Consider the following 16,289-nt stretch of genomic DNA (forward strand, 5'->3'; position numbering starts at 1 on the left):
ATGTCAAATACAGGTAGCCTAGTCAAATAATTAACATCCAATCACATTAACTGAATTCCACTAACGGTCTGTATGTAGCCAATCGTAGCTGCTCCTCATGTTGGTATCTGTACTGATGGCGCAAAAGCCATGACAGGGAGACATAGGGTAGTGGTAACATGCATGCAAGCAGTTGCTCCCGACGCCACTTGGGTACACTGCAGCATCCACTGAGAGGCTCTTGCTGCCAAGGGAATGCATGATGGCTTGAAAGAAGTTTTGGACATGGTTAACTTTGTTAAAGCAAGGCCCCTGAACTCGTGTATTTTCTGCACTATGCAATGATCTGGGCAGCGACCATGTAACGCTTTAACAACATACAGAAGTGCACTGGTTATCAAGGGGCATAATATTGACATGTGTTTTTAAAATTGAGAGACAACTTTAAGCTCTACTGACCATAATTTTCACTTGTCTGACCGCTTGCATGATGAGTTTCTCACCCGTATGGCATATCTGGGTGATGTTTTTTCTCGCCTGAATGATCTGAATATAGGATTACAGGGACTCTTCACAACTACAGTGGGGAGAACAAGTATTTGATACACTGCCGATTTTGCAGGTTTTCCTACTTACAAAGCATGTAGAGGTCTGTAATTTTTATCATAGGTACACTTCAACTGTGAGAGACGGAATCTAAAACAAAAATCCAGAAAATCACATTGTATGATTTTTAAGTAATTAATTTGCATTTTATTGCATGACATAAGTATTTGATACATCAGAAAAGCAGAACTTAATATTTGGTACAGAAACCTTTGTTTGCAATTACAGAGATCATACGTTTCCTGTAGTTCTTGACCAGGTTTGCACACACTGCAGCAGGGATTTTGGCCCACTCCTCCATACAGACCTTCTCCAGATCCTTCAGGTTTCGGGGCTGTCGCTGGGCAATACGGACTTTCAGCTCCCTCCAAAGATTTTCTATTGGGTTCAGGTCTGGAGACTGGCTAGGCCACTCCAGGACCTTGAGATGCTTCTTACGGAGCCACTCCTTAGTTGCCCTGGCTGTGTGTTTCGGGTCGTTGTCATGCTGGAAGACCCAGCCACGACCCATCTTCAATGCTCTTACTGAGGGAAGGAGGTTGTTGGCCAAGATCTCGCGATACATGGCCCCATCCATCCTCCCCTCAATACGGTGCAGTCGTCCTGTCCCCTTTACAGAAAAGCATCCCCAAAGAATGATGTTTCCACCTCCATGCTTCACGGTTGGGATGGTGATCTTGGGGTTGTACTCATCCTTCTTCTTCCTCCAAACACGGCGAGTGGAGTTTAGACCAAAAAGCTCTATTTTTGTCTCAACAGACCACATGACCTTCTCCCATTCCTCCTCTGGATCATCCAGATGGTCATTGGCAAACTTCAGACGGGCCTGGACATGCGCTGGCTTGAGCAGGGGGACCTTGCGTGCGCTGCAGGATTTTAATCCATGACGGCGTAGTGTGTTACTAATGGTTTTCTTTGAGACTGTGGTCCCAGCTCTCTTCAGGTCATTGACCAGGTCCTGCCGTGTAGTTCTGGCTGATCCCTCACCTTCCTCATGATCATTGATGCCCCACGAGGTGAGATCTTGCATGGAGCCCCAGACCGAGGGTGATTGACCATCATCTTGAACTTCTTCCATTTTCTAATAGTTGCGCCAACAGTTGTTGCCTTCTCACCAAGCTGCTTGCCTATTGTCCTGTAGCCCATCCCAGCCTTGTGCAGGTCTACAATTTAACCCTGATATCCTTACACAGCTCTCTGGTCTTGGCCATTGTGGAGAGGTTGGAGTCTGTTTGATTGAGGTTGTGGACAGGTGTCTTTTATACAGGTAACGAGTTCAAACAGGTGCAGTTAATACAGGTAATGAGTGGAGAACAGGAGGGCTTCTTAAAGAAAAACTAACAGGTCTGTGAGAGCCGGAATTCTTACTGGTTGGTAGGTGATCAAATACTTATGTCATGCAATAAAATGCAAATTAATTACTTAAAAATCATACAATGTGATTTTCTGGATTTTTGTTTTAGATTCCGTCTCTCACAGTTGAAGTGTACCTATGACAAAAATTACAGACCTCTACATGCTTTGTAAGTAGGAAAACCTGCAATATCGGCAGTGTATCAAATACTTGTTCTCCCCACTGTATATTCAATGTGCAGGACAAAATTGAGGCTATGATTAAGAAGTTGGAGCTCTTCTCTGTCTGAATTAACAAGGACAACACACAGGTCTTTCCATCATTGTATGATTTTTTTTGTGTGTAAATTAACTCAAGCTTACGGACAATGTGATATAGCGAAGCACCTGAGTGAGTTGGGTGCGCAATTCCACAGGTAATTTCCCGAAACGGATGACACAAGCAACTGGATTCGTTATCCCTTTCATGCCCTGCCTCCATTCCACTTACCGATATCTGAACAAAAGAGCCACATCAAAATTGCAACAAGCGGTTCTGTGAAAATTTAATCAGAAACCACTGCCAGATTTCTGGATTGGGCTACGCTCAGAGTATCCTGCCTTGGCAAATCACGCCGTTAAGACACTGATGTCCTTTGCATCCACATACCTATGTGAGAGTGGATTCTCGAACCTCACTAGCATGAAAACTAAATACAGGCACAGACTGTGTGGAAAATGATTTAAGACAGACTCTCCAATACAACCCAACATTGCAGAGTTATGTGCATCCTTTCAAGTACACCCTTCTCATTAACCTGTGGTGAGTTATTCACCATTTTCGATGATCAAATAAAGTTTTATATGTAAGATGGCTAAATTAAGAGAAAAAATATTGATTATTATTATTTGTGCCCTGGTCCTATAAGAGCTCTTTTTCTCTTCCCACCAGCCGGGTTGTGACAGAAACTCACACTCATTCTTATGTTTAATAAATGTATCGTATAGTGTGTGTGTGTGTGGCAGGCTTATACAATGATGGCAAAAAACATTTGAGAGTGCGCTGACCCTGGAGCTTTAGGGGGTACACAGCTGGAGGTTGACTGTTTGAAGGGGTACGGGACTATAAAAAGTTTGGGAACCACTGCTATAGATGAATGGATAGAGTTTTAGAGGATATCCAGGCCTGCTGGAAACGCTGACATGGACAAGTGAAATCAATGTTTGGTTTAGGTTTTCTAAAACTGAACCGAACATTGAATTATGGATCAATTGCTGTTCCCCATTTTTATATATCATTTCTTTCTAGCACAAACGATACATTTTGTGAATATATTATGACAACATTTTTATTAGTTTTGGACATCGGCAAGGGTTTTTCCGGCTGTGTGGGCACATTTGTTTTTCACTCAAGGCAAGCCGAAGTTGATAGCCGACGTCAACGCCCCATAGTCGGCGATTGGTCAGATTCAAAATTGCACACACCGACAGCGTCATTGCATTTTGGTACACCAGAATTACATGAATGTCCAATGAAACAGCGTTTTCCTTGCAGCATTGTTTTGCAGAGGCAGTTGTAGTGCGTTCTGTGTGGTGGATACGTTGGATTTATCAAACGTAGGCGTCAAACTGTATGCGTAGACCACTTGACAGAAATGGTACAAGGTGAATGTTGAACTTGTGTTGCACACACATCCAGATGATGCTGCGTACCATTTTGCACAAGGATGCTGTAGGTGTGTTCGAAGCGTAAGATCTCCTTGGTAAAATAGTCAAAATTAATGACCGATTTGTTAGATTAATTCAGAATATTTTGCTGAAGTGTATACTGGCTTTTTAAGGGAGTATGCGAGCACACTCGGCTAACCAAGCTTGGAAAGGCACCAGCCGAACTGAAGCATGCTGACGCCTTTAGCGTTTTCGTGATAACATTTCTTACTGAACTATAGAAAAACAATTTATTTTTATGGGTGTTGTGAATACTTTATTAATCTCCATAGGGAAAGTGGTATGCCTTAATGTATGTATCCCACTGTATTACAACATTTTAAGAAGCTATAGCTATCGTAACTCTCATTATGGTCCATGTGGTTATAACCTGACTTATTTTTTTCCTTTCTAATAGTTTCCATAAAAATGTTTTTTATATGCTTTTGGAAAATTATAAGCCTACATTTATATTCATGACATTAAATATAAACATCCTTGAACTGTTTGTCTTGCAGTGAATGTCTGGAGCTGAGTCCAGCGAAGGCCAGGGACCTCCAGTCCACTTCGACACTAGAGCAGTTCATGGCGAAGCTGTGTGTGCATCACCAGAGGCAGATTGTCGACGCTCTGGGCTTCCTACAGACAGAGGTCTGTATAGGCATTGCTCTCATTGTGTATTTTCAATTCAGTACATTTGAATAGATAATTTCTGATTGCCTTCCAGGGACAATAACTAACAAAACAGAGGACGCAGATGCCTAATACATTAACAAAAAGATACAGCCTTGAAGTTAGAGACTAAGGCTCTGTGGCGTGAATATGTTTTGTCTATGTAATAACTAAGTTAAGGTACTGAATAACCTCATTGTTCTCTTTGTTATAGGTCAAGACTATATCCTCCTCCAGCACATCACCAGTCTCTGCCTTCAAAACCTCTTGCTCAGTCAAGCATGGCACCCTTCAGGGTCCTAGCCCTGAACCCTGCCTGGAGACCCTGGAGAAGGGGAGGACTGGCCAGAAACTTCCCATGGCTTCCACTCCCAAAGGACCGGTGGAGGGGGGAGAGACAGTTGGTAGCAGGTTGGCAGCCCCAGAGCAGACCCCTGAGACTGATGTGTCTAGAAATGTACCTGGGGCCGCTGGGCCAGCCTTAGATCTCCGTAAATCTGGCCCAGGGGAGTCTAAGGCTTTGGCAAACCTTCTCAGAAGCACAGAGGACGGTGAGAGTAAACCTCTTAGTGACCATGCTCCTCTAAAGATCAAAATCATGAAGTCCAGCAGCCTGGCTGATGGTAAGAAGCTGTCCTGTGTGCTCACCACCTCTCTTCCTGCTCGCGCCGGTACTATGGATAAACAGCAGGGTAATTCTGACTCTTCAATCAGAGCAGATGGTTACAGCGATGGCCTCAGCTCCTCTGTGAAAAGGCACAATGATCTTAATCATCCAACAAGACAAAGAGGCTCCTTTGGACGTACCAGAGATACGCTGGTCAAACAGAGTCCACCCCAAAAGACACCCACCATCATACCCCCAGTTTCCCCCAGGACAGCAAGGAAGACCTTGAAGGGGTCTTCCTACCATCGGCCTAGGGACTCTTCTTCGGTGTGTCAGTTTGTAACCGACCCTGATCTCGGCCACTGCGACATTGTCTACATTGACAAACCAATCACAGACTGTTTCCAGAAATGGCAGCACCGTCGGCTCCCGCGACACAACGCCAGGAAAAGCACCAGAGGTCACATGTACGTGGAGGAGATGTGGGAGCTTAAGACTGTCCGTACATTAGCCAGAAAGTCTGCCCGCAACTATAGTAGCAACTCTCTCACTCCAATGCCAGATCTCAACACTCTGGTCACCCCTAAACAGCTGCTTGGCAAGCCTGAGGGTGTACCTCTTGTGGATATGCCCTTCATTGGAGGTATTTTGGAGACGGTCAGTCAGAGAACTCCCTCAGAGCATTCAGCTGAAAGGGAGTTGGCTGGGGATGTAGAGACTGCAGCAACATCAGCCAGTGAGGTGGAGCTAATCGTTGAGACTAGTCAGACAGACCAGAGTCAATGCAAAGAACAGACTGCCCCTCCATCTCCTACACAGTGTCCCCCAGTGGAGAACGAGCAGAGTGCAGGGACAGACTCAGAGCAACCAAGGCTGAGTGTAGCACCAGAGGATAGTCTAGCTCGTACTGTGGTCGAGACCGCACATCAGGATTTAAACAGTGTCATTAATGACATCGTTTTGAGTGAAAGCCCAGAGCAGGTGGTGATGGGGAAAGATGTGAACCCATCACATAAGACATCAGAAGAAGCTGAGCTTGTCCAGGATCAGCTGCAGAGTGTGCCAGAGGGCCAGCACGTCATCTCTGAAACCCAACAAAAGGAATCTGAATCCCTGAGCCCTTCCATGGAGAGCACTGGAAACAAGGAGGAGAATGAGGTAGTGAGTGCAAGTGCAATTGATAAAGAACAGGCCGAGCCACTGGAACCTCAGAGTCCAGTTGACCAGAAACCATCTGAGGGCTCTGGAGGAGAAGTTGGCACTGAGGTTCCCACAGAGAGTGAAAGGATGGAGGTGCAGGTCGAACCAGACTGGGCTCCAGGTCACGGCAACAATGTGCCTGAAGAGAAAAAGACAGCTGCTGATTCGTCCTCTAAAAAGGCAGATGAGGCAGTTGTGAAACAGTCACCTCCAAGGTGTTCTGAAAAACAGGGTATTCCAGCACGGGTGATTCCTTCAAAGGTGAAGGAAACTGCAGTGATTGAGACCGAGAATATGAATATATGTGGATATGTGAATGGTAGACCTATAGCGCAGTCTGACAGATGTTTGCGTGAACGGCCAGCTAAAAACACCCCAGAGTCTACTCCTACGAAGACTAAACGCCCCACTAAGACCTCTCTGAGACAATCCGAGAAACCTTCTGAGAACATGCCAGAAATTCCTCAAGTCTCACTCCCTCCAGCCGAACTGATCAAAATCCCTTTGTCCAAACATCCCACAAAAACCTTTAAAGCTAAAGCAACTCAGAACCTGCCTGACACGAAGACCCCTGTGGAAGTGAGCCAGATCACGTCTGACGCAAGGGCCCCTATAACAGCAAGACTGAGCATTCCTGACACTCCTCCAGTCGCAGACACACCAATCGACTCCCCCAGGAACCCCGAGCCCAGACACCCGCTCAGATCAGCCAGACTGCAACAGCGAGCAGCTGTCGCCTCGCCCCCCCTCCCTGTCGCCTCGCCCCCCCTCCCTGCCCCCCTCCCTGTCGTCCCCAGTGCAGTCACCCAGAGCTTTTTCATTGTCCCCCCAGAACCATCTACCTCCCTCCCACTCCCCTGCATCAAGTTTAACCCTCCCCTCCCCGTTGCCTCTCCTCTTCTTCCTATCGTCCCCAGTGCAGTCACCCAGAGCTCTGAAGAGCTGAAAGTTGAGAGAGCTCAGCCAGCTCCAAAACCCAAACCCAGCAAGACACAGAACACTGCAGTGGAAACTAGGGTGCAAACTAGACCAAAGCTCAGGTCGTCAATGGTGGTAGTAGCAAAGGAAGTTGAAAAGGTTGTGAGTCTGCAAGTTAGCAAGGAGGTTTCTGCTCTCACAGAGGGTACAGGCATTAAAAAGAGTGAGGCGCAAGCACATAGTAGTCCACTAAGACACAAAATAATTCCCCAAAAGGAAGGAGAACCAAGCAAATTGGCTCCATCTGAGGGAGAACCAAGCAAATTGACTTCCCTGAAGAATTCAGAGGAACCAACTTTGCTGAAGAAGGCAGAGGCACCAACTTCAATGGATAACAAAATTCTATCTGGAGATTTCAGCAAGTCTTCCATCAGCAGTGCTTCAGACAAACCTGGACGAATGCCATTGAGGAGTGAGAGTAGTAAAACTGAAGTGGCCAGCCAGTCCATTACCCCGACAACTCCACCGACTGCGGTTGAGAACAGAAAGTCCGCTTTGAGAGTCCAGAGGTCACCCACGTCCTCAACCAGTGCTCCAATCACAGCTGAGAAAAGGAGTGGAGTGGCATCTTCCATGAGGCTGAAATCCCCAGTGAGACTCACATCACCCATCAAGGTCAAACCTGAGAGGATAATCAAGTCTCCACTAAGGGATTCTCCTTTGCTGGTCAGTTCTCCTCTGCCCTCCAGCTTAGTCACTCCTCTCCTCCTGCCCAAACTAGAGCCCCCAGTACAGTCTCGACACAAGTTCCTGGAATTACTAGACATAGAGGAAAACCAACAGAAAATATCTACTCTCAACACCACGTTCGATAAGATGCATAGAGGCTGGGTCCAGATAGACAAAGAGGGACAACCAACGCCCAGACACAAGAACAAGGCAGACAGACAGGCAGCGATATGGAAGAGCAAGCGCCGGGTCCGCAAGCCCAAGTCTTCGGAGCACCAGAGGTACTCCCTTGTCCAGATGCTTTTCAAGAATGATTTGGACCTAGCCAGTATCTGCCGCTGGTACATGGAGTCAACAGAAACCCAATCCCTGGTCATCGTAAAGAAGGTGAACACACGTCTTCCCTCTGAGACCCAGCTGCTCTTCCCCGGTATGTCCCAAGGGCTGTCCAAAGGGTTCTTCCCTAGCCTGCAAGCCGAGCGCTTGAAGAAACACTTGAAGAAGTTTGCCATCGCTTCCCCTGTGAAGAGCAACCCTAAGAGCCGGAAGCTGATTGCTAAAGCCCTGGAGCAGGAGGTCAGTACAAGTACGCCCAAAGGGAAGGAGAAGAGAGAGCTGACCACGGCCACCCGGATCTCCACCAAAGCCTATCTCTCCTCTGCAGAGACACAGGCAACCGACGGCCAGAAGGCCTCAGCGAAGGCCAAGAACCCAGCCAGTGCTCGGATCCTGCGGAAGTACTCCAATATACGTGAGAAGATGCAAGGTCAACAAAGCTCCAAGAAGCCAAAAGGGGCCCCAAGAAAAGAGCTCAAAGCTTCCAAAGTCAAACCCTCTAAAGCCCCAAAGACGAAATTGGCAAAACCAACTAAACTGAAACCGGCCACTGCCCAGAGGCAGAAATCATCTGTTTCTGGAGATAAAAGTGTGAAGGAGCCAAGTGTAGTCAAAACAGAGCGAGCGCAGTCATCTCCTAGTAGAAAGACTCCAGTAAAAGCTGCTGTCCAGGAGAGATCAGTCAAGACTAGCAGCAGCAGTAGAACCTTAAGAGATCTCAGTAGGAAAGAGAGTGCATCACCACAGAGGTCTACCCAAAGAGCGATGACCCCAAAAGCACAGAAAAAAAACCTTGGTCCTTCCATCACCCCTAAAACGAAATCAAACAAACAGCAGGTTGGAGCAGAGAAGGCAGAGGTGGAAAAGAGACGCTCTGAAAGTAGAGTATCTGAGACTAAAGGCCCTGAAATTAAAGGCGTGAGGTTGAAAGCTGAAAGTGAGGTTGAGTCTCAACAGAACATGGATGTCAAAACGCCAGGCTCTCCTGACCAGGTACTCACAAGGTCACAAAGGAAGATGGAGGCCACTCCATCCCCCTCAATCTCTCAGAGTGCAAACTCTAAGCCTGCCACAAAGAGATCAAATGAACCAGCTCAGAGTGAGACTCTGAAGGCTGCCACAAAAAGAAGCCAGGAGAGCACACAGAATCCAGCCAAGCGGACCAGGAAGAAATAGCTAGAAATAGCTACAGTAGTGTGCAGAAAGAATGTAACAGCCAAGCTGTGGGGGGGGGGGGGGGGGGAGCTTGGCAATGCCAACACTTTTGATAAGCTTCAAAGGCAAAATGCAAATGGTGACGGGAAGATATTTAAAGTCTGGTGTGTTTGCTGTGTTTTCTGAGAGGGTACCTATCAGACCAGTGTTGTTATACAGAGGCAAAACTCCATCTGGCCTCTGGTTTGGTATTGTGTAATTCTCTCTAACTGGGCTGGAGATTATTTTATAAGGGTATATCAGCATTTTTTGTTTTGGTTTGATGCTAGGTTTATTAGTTATTCCGACTACAGCATGCCATGTCCTCCAACTTTTTGTTTGTCCTAGTGTTTTGTAAAGATCACAGAAGTCTCTATTCCACGCTTGTGGGGGAAAAAAATTGTGTGGTTTAGTAATAATGTCATGAAAACATCAGTACCATGTTGCTAAAAACAAATATTGATTTTCTCTGACTGCAGCACAGCATGGCAAGCCAATCGTTCAATTTAAATTAGCCCAGGTTTCACTGAACATCATTCTTAGATCTATAGCCTATATTCATCAATGTCTCCAGCCCATCTCGTGATCAAAGAGTTGTGCGAGTGTGTGTGACTTTTTGTGATCAGGTGCCTTATTCATCAGATGTAAAGTAATGTGTTGCTAACAGGTGAAGCCTCGATTCTCTGGCCATTGCACAGACACGTACTGTAGGAGGAGAAAGGGAGTGTTCTAGATATGGATTTGGTGCAGGTCTGCACACATTGTGTCATGTTGACGTGGTCCTTCAGAACTCTTCTCCGGGTTATTGTATAGAGCTGGTCATTGGTGCCGACCTGCACAACTGTGTATCTTCATGCACAACTGTGTATCTTCATGCACAACTGTGTATCTTCATGCACATCTGTGTATCTTCATGCACATCTGTGTATCTTCTGATACACAGATGTTCATGCACAACTTCCCTCCATGTGTTCCATGTGTTCAGTCCCACATGTTCCCTATTCCCTATTCTCCTCTGTCCTCCTGCTATAAGCCCACCCTGCTTCTCATCGTGTACTGTTTATTTTGAATGTGTGAAGGAGCATCATGGTTTATTATTCTAATGAGTTCTCTTTGACGTGTCTTTGTTTCATTTTAGATTCTGGGGTTATTTCTGTTCCTGAGCAGTAGCCTTATAACTGTTGTTATCCTAGCTGTGTTTAACTTTCAAAAACTGTCCGAGTTCTGTTTTGAAATTTTAACAAATTATTTTTATTTTTATTTGCAATACATGTGAGATATTAACACATGCCTCACTTGTATCTCTGATCCTGTCCCTTATATTCTCTGATTCTCGTTAGTTTAATGGTGATGTTTTCCCTCTGGTGTGATCATTACATGCTGTTGCATGTACTTTAGCTACCTGTAGTGTTTACATTTAAATGCTTGTTTCTCCAGTCTTTTACCTGTGCAACAACAGCCCACTCCTGAAGTGCAGTATTCACCACAGCTATTCTTATTAAACATGTATTTGTTTGTTCTTTCTGAAAACTAGCTTTTGTTGCGGAAACTTTAACTAAGACTATGCATGGATGTTACCTTTCCTCTCTGGGTCTTGTACTGAATGAGCATTAATGACTGATGATAAACCCTTGAAAGACATGTCATTGGTCACCTGTTTTGGAAGGGGGTCACTTTAAGGTCTGCTGTTTGAGAGCAGATACCAGGGAATGATGCTACAGTACATAGAGCCACAGGTTGTATCTAAAGTTAGATGCATATGTTTTGCCCATACTTTGAGCTTGTACGGTAGGGTGTGTTTGCCTGTAATTTGGACTATATTGCAGTATACTGACCCCTGGTGACCATATATGAAAATTGTTGGAGAGAAAAAGTGTTTGTAAATGATCAGTCTGTACTATATCCCAATGTTATAGAAATAACCTGTCTGGCATGTTTTATTTCTGTGTATTTTATTTCTCAGATTGTTATTTTGTTTCAGGAAGATGTTTTCTTGATGCTTCCGTACTTCAGCAATAGCCTGACCTCCGTTTGTCAAAAGAAAGAAAACATTTTAGGACAGTTATTTTTATTATGGTTATTTCACTTTAAACGTAATAATTTGTAAATGCAAAAAGGTATAATTCATGTTTTATATTGTTATTTAAGAACCCCTCTAGATAAATGAATACAGTAGATCTACATGAAGCAGTCCACCAAATATCAAACTTGAACATGTTTTATTCTTTACTGTGGATATTTATAGTTTGGGATTCTGTATATTGGAAAATAAATAACTGATGTATTTGTGTTAATCCCAATAATGAGACATATTTGAAGTTAGTGACTTTGTATTCTTGCTGGAGTTGATATAAAGATGTTTGAATTGTATATTTTGTGTCATGCTTCGTTTTTCCATCTTCACTGGTTATCTTTCACTAATCTACTGTGTCATTCTGAGGTTTAACTAAAACGACTGTATTCCTCACTTTATAAAATCATCAAAGTATTACTTTCATATGTTCGTCATACCATCATGGAAATACAATTAACATTCCACTGTACTCTTCCTCCAATGTACCTTCATGCTTTGTATAAAGAACAAAACCAAACCCCTTATTCCAACTTGGGTAGCACTGCCTACCCCCCCAATCACACACACACTCCATTCAAACCAATGAAGAGACACGTTAAGAGTCCATGTTAAAAGCACACACATTAAAGTTTAATGAATGAAAAGTGGAGGGGGTTCAGTAAACATTTTGTCGGTGGCGATAGATAAAGATAGATCGATAGATACTACATACATTCAGCATCACTGGGACTTCAGTTCAATCCCACCATCACACCTGCGACGAAACACAACCAAAGCAACAGAAGTAGCACATCTGTAGGAAACAGACCAGAGAATTATTATAGTTTTTCTTCTTTTTTCTTCTTTTTTTAACCAGTTCAATACAACAGAGACGCTGCGTTTTTCACAATGACATGATACGGAGTACAGTTCTCTCGCGGATGGTGGATGAGTCTTTACAGGTTTCACCCTAGAATGAATGGAATCCGGCTGAATTGCGATGATCAATATCCATGTTTGCAAGTATGAAAGTCCTTTTTGTGAGAGCTGTGATAAACTCATGTTGAAATCTGCGAGGCATCGAGCTAAACGTTAAGCTAAAGGATGACAGTTCATCAATATCATACAATGTGGACACCATAGGATAACCTCAGGGATATATAAGACAAGGTTAACATTGGGGCAAACAAGGAGTCCACTGCAACAGGACGCTCTGGGTAGAAGTTGTTCTTAAGCATAGATCTAGGATCAGCTTTCCGTCCCCAAAGCTTTACCTTAATCATTAGTGGGGAAAACCACCAAACTGACCACAGAACTGTGTCTAGGGGCAACTTCATCCTACTCCGCAGGAAACCCGTCCTGTAGATCTCCCACTTAGAAAACAAAGAGGGTGTGGTCTCTTTATACTGGAAACTAAACAGGATAACAGCTGAACCATACCGCTTCAGGAGTGAGCTCAATTCATATTTATACACATTTATACATTCAGGTTGGACTGTTCTACTCTGCGATTGGCACCTTTTCATCTCTGATTCGTGTTCTATAGCCAGTCAGAATGGGGACATCTAGGGCTACATTCATTTACCGTGAATGCAGTCTGCTAACGCGGGAACATTGCCTTTAAATTTCAATGACCTTATAACGCTGAACTTCAAACTACAGATTGAATCCAGGCATTATCTGTGCATGTTAAAATAGGATTGCGGTAAGTGGATCCAATGGTAAATGTACAGAAAGATGGCAGGTCTACAGTTTGCTGTCATTCAGCCCATGGCCTCACCATCTTTTCACCTCCCACCACAGTACAATGATAAGATGGCAGCACCAATTTAATGCAGGCAAAATGTAGACACCATCTTTGTGAACATCCACAATAAGTAAGCTTCCTACAGCAGACTCACTTAAATCTTATAATTACTTCTACCACGGAAAATGTCCCCAATTTAAAATGACAGAAATTCAGCCTAATACTTAAACAAAATCAACACAAGACGATCAGAACCCTTTCACAATATTTCAGAGTATGGTATAGTAAATACAGGAAAAATGTATTTCAGAGTGGGAGGGGCAGCCCACTCATTTGCATTTTAACTCCACCCACTCGGGCCCAACAGCCAATGAGGAATGTGTCTGAGCCAGAGGGTAGGAAATACTGTCATAACTGGCTATTAAGTGATGTCACAAATACCTTACAGCTTTTTTTTGTTACACTAGTTTTTATTTTAACTTTTTTATTTATTTTTATTTTTTGAAAATCAGCAACAATTATTATGCCTTTTATACTCTACAGGAAAAAGCTTTAAGATAAAATAAATACAAAATAAAACAAACAGCACACAGACTTTCAAATGAATTAGATGTCATATTCACATGGAAGACAACATATACAATATTAAACATGTTTCTACATCAATACTGCTGCCTACACAACAAGGCCAACCATTCACTACCTTGTTTTGGACAATTACAAACTACCTTGTTTGAGCAAGTGAAATTAACAAATAAAAACAGCTAGGGAACCAATCAAATGCCATCCTGCCTGTTCCAATAGAAGCTTCCAGAAAACAAAGATTTACTCTTTAACATATAAAAATACTATACCAAAATGAAATACAAATATATATATTAGAATCTGTTAGGCATTTCTGTATAAAGAGAGGGCTAAAGGTGTTAGGTTACATCAGAAAACAAAATATAATAACAAATAAAAACAAAACAATGCAAAACAAATAATTGAAATTAGACGTAACAAAACAAATATTCTGAACCTTTTTGTTCCATAATAATAAACATAATAAAAAGCTCTACATATCAATTTGCAAACTTCTCACATGCAACAGTTTGCACACATTTAATACTGCAGGCATTGAGGGGAGGGGCCTAATCATCCTCCTGCTCAAAGGGGGAGGGCTTATGCAAATCATCCTGAGGCAATGCATGCTGGGGGATTGGTCTCCACCGGGTACTGCCTGCTCCAGGTGGGGGTATAGCTTATAGCCTACTGTAGGGGAATGGAAGGTCTACCTGCCTCACAATGTGTATCAGACAGCCCCTTCTGACTGCTTCTAATGGAACGACCCTTCTGCTCAGACAAGAATGTCCTCTAGTGTGGTGCATGCGTGCATGTTGTGTTTATGTGCTGTGAAGGGCAAATGACTGTGATTCTCAGTGCTGGTATTCAGTGCAGTGGTCTTATCAGTAATGAAAAGAATGGACATCTCTTGTTCTGAAAACTCCAGGATAGTCCAATAAGAAATCGGCCTAGCCCAGATATAGCCCGACCTAGCCCCAGCTCTGCTCAGCACAGCTCAACTACAATCTGGCCCATCTAAACCCGACCTAACCCGGCTCAACTCAGTTACAGTCCAGGCAAGCATATACCAGCCCACACCAGCTACAGTCCAGTTCCAGCCCAACTCCTGCTCAGCCCAGTCCTGTCCTGCCCTGCCTAACCAAACTTAACTACAACCCAACTCTACTATCCTCCCTCTGTCGTTTTTTTTTATATCTCTGTATCTCTTCCCTCCTGCCACCCTGACCAGGCCGGACGTCATATTACACATGCTGCCTTCAGGAAGCAAAGAAAGCAGAGGGTGCTTCCGCTATCTGAGGCCTAATGGATGGATGAGCCAAGGGGACAACGGTTTAGACCAGGTGTGTATGAGGGTTGATGGATGGATGGATGAGCCAAGGGGCCAACGGTTTAGACCAGGTGTGTATGAGGGTTGATGGATGGATGGATGAGCCAAGGGGCCAACGGTTTAGACCAGGTGTGTATGAGGGTTGATGGATGGATGGATGAGCCAAGGGGCCAACGGTTTAGACCAGGTGTGTATGAGGGTTGATGGATGGATGGATGAGCCAAGGGGCCAACGGTTTAGACCAGGTGTGTATGAGGGTTGATGGATGGATGGATGAGCCAAGGGGCCAACGGTTTAGACCAGGTGTGTATGAGGGTTGATGGATGGATGGATGAGCCAAGGGGCCAACGGTTTAGACCAGGTGTGTATGAGGGTTGATGGATGGATGGATGAGCCAAGGGGCCAACGGTTTAGACCAGGTGTGTATGAGGGTTGATGGATGGATGGATGAGCCAAGGGGCCAACGGTTTAGACCAGGTGTGTATGAGGGTTGATGGATGGATGGATGAGCCAAGGGGCCAACGGTTTAGACCAGGTGTGTATGAGGGTTGATGGATGGCTCTGAACGCAACACCTTTGCATCTCTAGAACCCTTCAAAACAATGTTGCAGATACAATGGTTTGGTTGTTGTTGTTGTTCACACTTCTCCATGTTGTTGTTGATGTTTGTTTTCTCTGTGTTTCTGTATGTCGCACAGCCATGGAAGGGGAGGAAATGTCCTATTTTACAAACGTTGTTGTCCATAATATATAGATAGAGGTTTTTATATATATTTCTTTATACTCTCTTGTTCTCTTACTTCTTCCTCCTCTCCGGTTCTCTCTCTCTCTCTCTCTCTCTCTCTCTCTCTCTCTCTCTCTCTCTCTCGCTTTCTCGCTCTCCCTCTGGTGCGCTCGGTGGTGGCGGTAGCAGGTTTGTGTGAAGCGTGCTACATGCAGCCCACGCAGCCACACTTGATGGTCTTCTCCACTTCCTCGCTGAACGAGGTCCCATCGCTGCACTCAAAGGTGTATTTCCGGCGTCTCATTCGCTGGCTGGCACAGCAGGCACCCGTGTCGCAGGCGCCGGAGCACTCTACCCAGGAGACCATGCGTGTGGTCTGACAGATGGTGTACCCACGCTGCACCTGGTAGAAGTCCCTCACAGGCTCCCCTCGACACTCTGACTCTGTGGGTGGAGGAACGATAAAGACACATTCTGAGACTATGGTATGATGAACATCAAGAGAAGCCCCTCACCTTAACATTAAGATACATTTTAAGAAAGTTGTTAAACAAAGAAATGCTAAATGTTTCAGGCACAAAATCATCCTTT

The 16,289-nt window shown here is 44.5% G+C and overlaps 2 protein-coding genes across 12 annotated transcripts in view; one reads left to right on the forward strand and one right to left on the reverse strand.

Annotated features, from left to right (window-relative positions):
* LOC139571107 (ligand-dependent corepressor-like) overlaps nt 1-11,650 on the forward strand; it is a 48,385-nt gene extending 36,735 nt beyond the window's left edge. Inside the window, exons 7-8 of the mRNA XM_071393658.1 lie at nt 4,143-4,275; nt 4,511-11,650. Coding sequence (XP_071249759.1) covers nt 4,143-4,275; nt 4,511-9,262 — 4,885 coding nt within the window. The 3' untranslated portion in view covers nt 9,263-11,650. The remainder of the gene's footprint in view (nt 1-4,142; nt 4,276-4,510) is intronic.
* A 312-nt stretch (nt 11,651-11,962) lies between these two features.
* LOC139571108 (slit homolog 1 protein-like) overlaps nt 11,963-16,289 on the reverse strand; it is a 174,411-nt gene continuing 170,084 nt past the window's right edge. For all 11 annotated transcript variants that reach the window (XM_071393662.1, XM_071393663.1, XM_071393660.1 and 8 more), the window contains one exon: nt 11,963-16,142. In XM_071393662.1, coding sequence (XP_071249763.1) covers nt 15,904-16,142 — 239 coding nt within the window. In that variant the 3' untranslated portion in view covers nt 11,963-15,903. The remainder of the gene's footprint in view (nt 16,143-16,289) is intronic.

The sequence above is a fragment of the Salvelinus alpinus genome, chromosome 3 (assembly GCF_045679555.1).
Source record: "Salvelinus alpinus chromosome 3, SLU_Salpinus.1, whole genome shotgun sequence".
Lineage (NCBI taxonomy): Eukaryota > Metazoa > Chordata > Actinopteri > Salmoniformes > Salmonidae > Salvelinus > Salvelinus alpinus.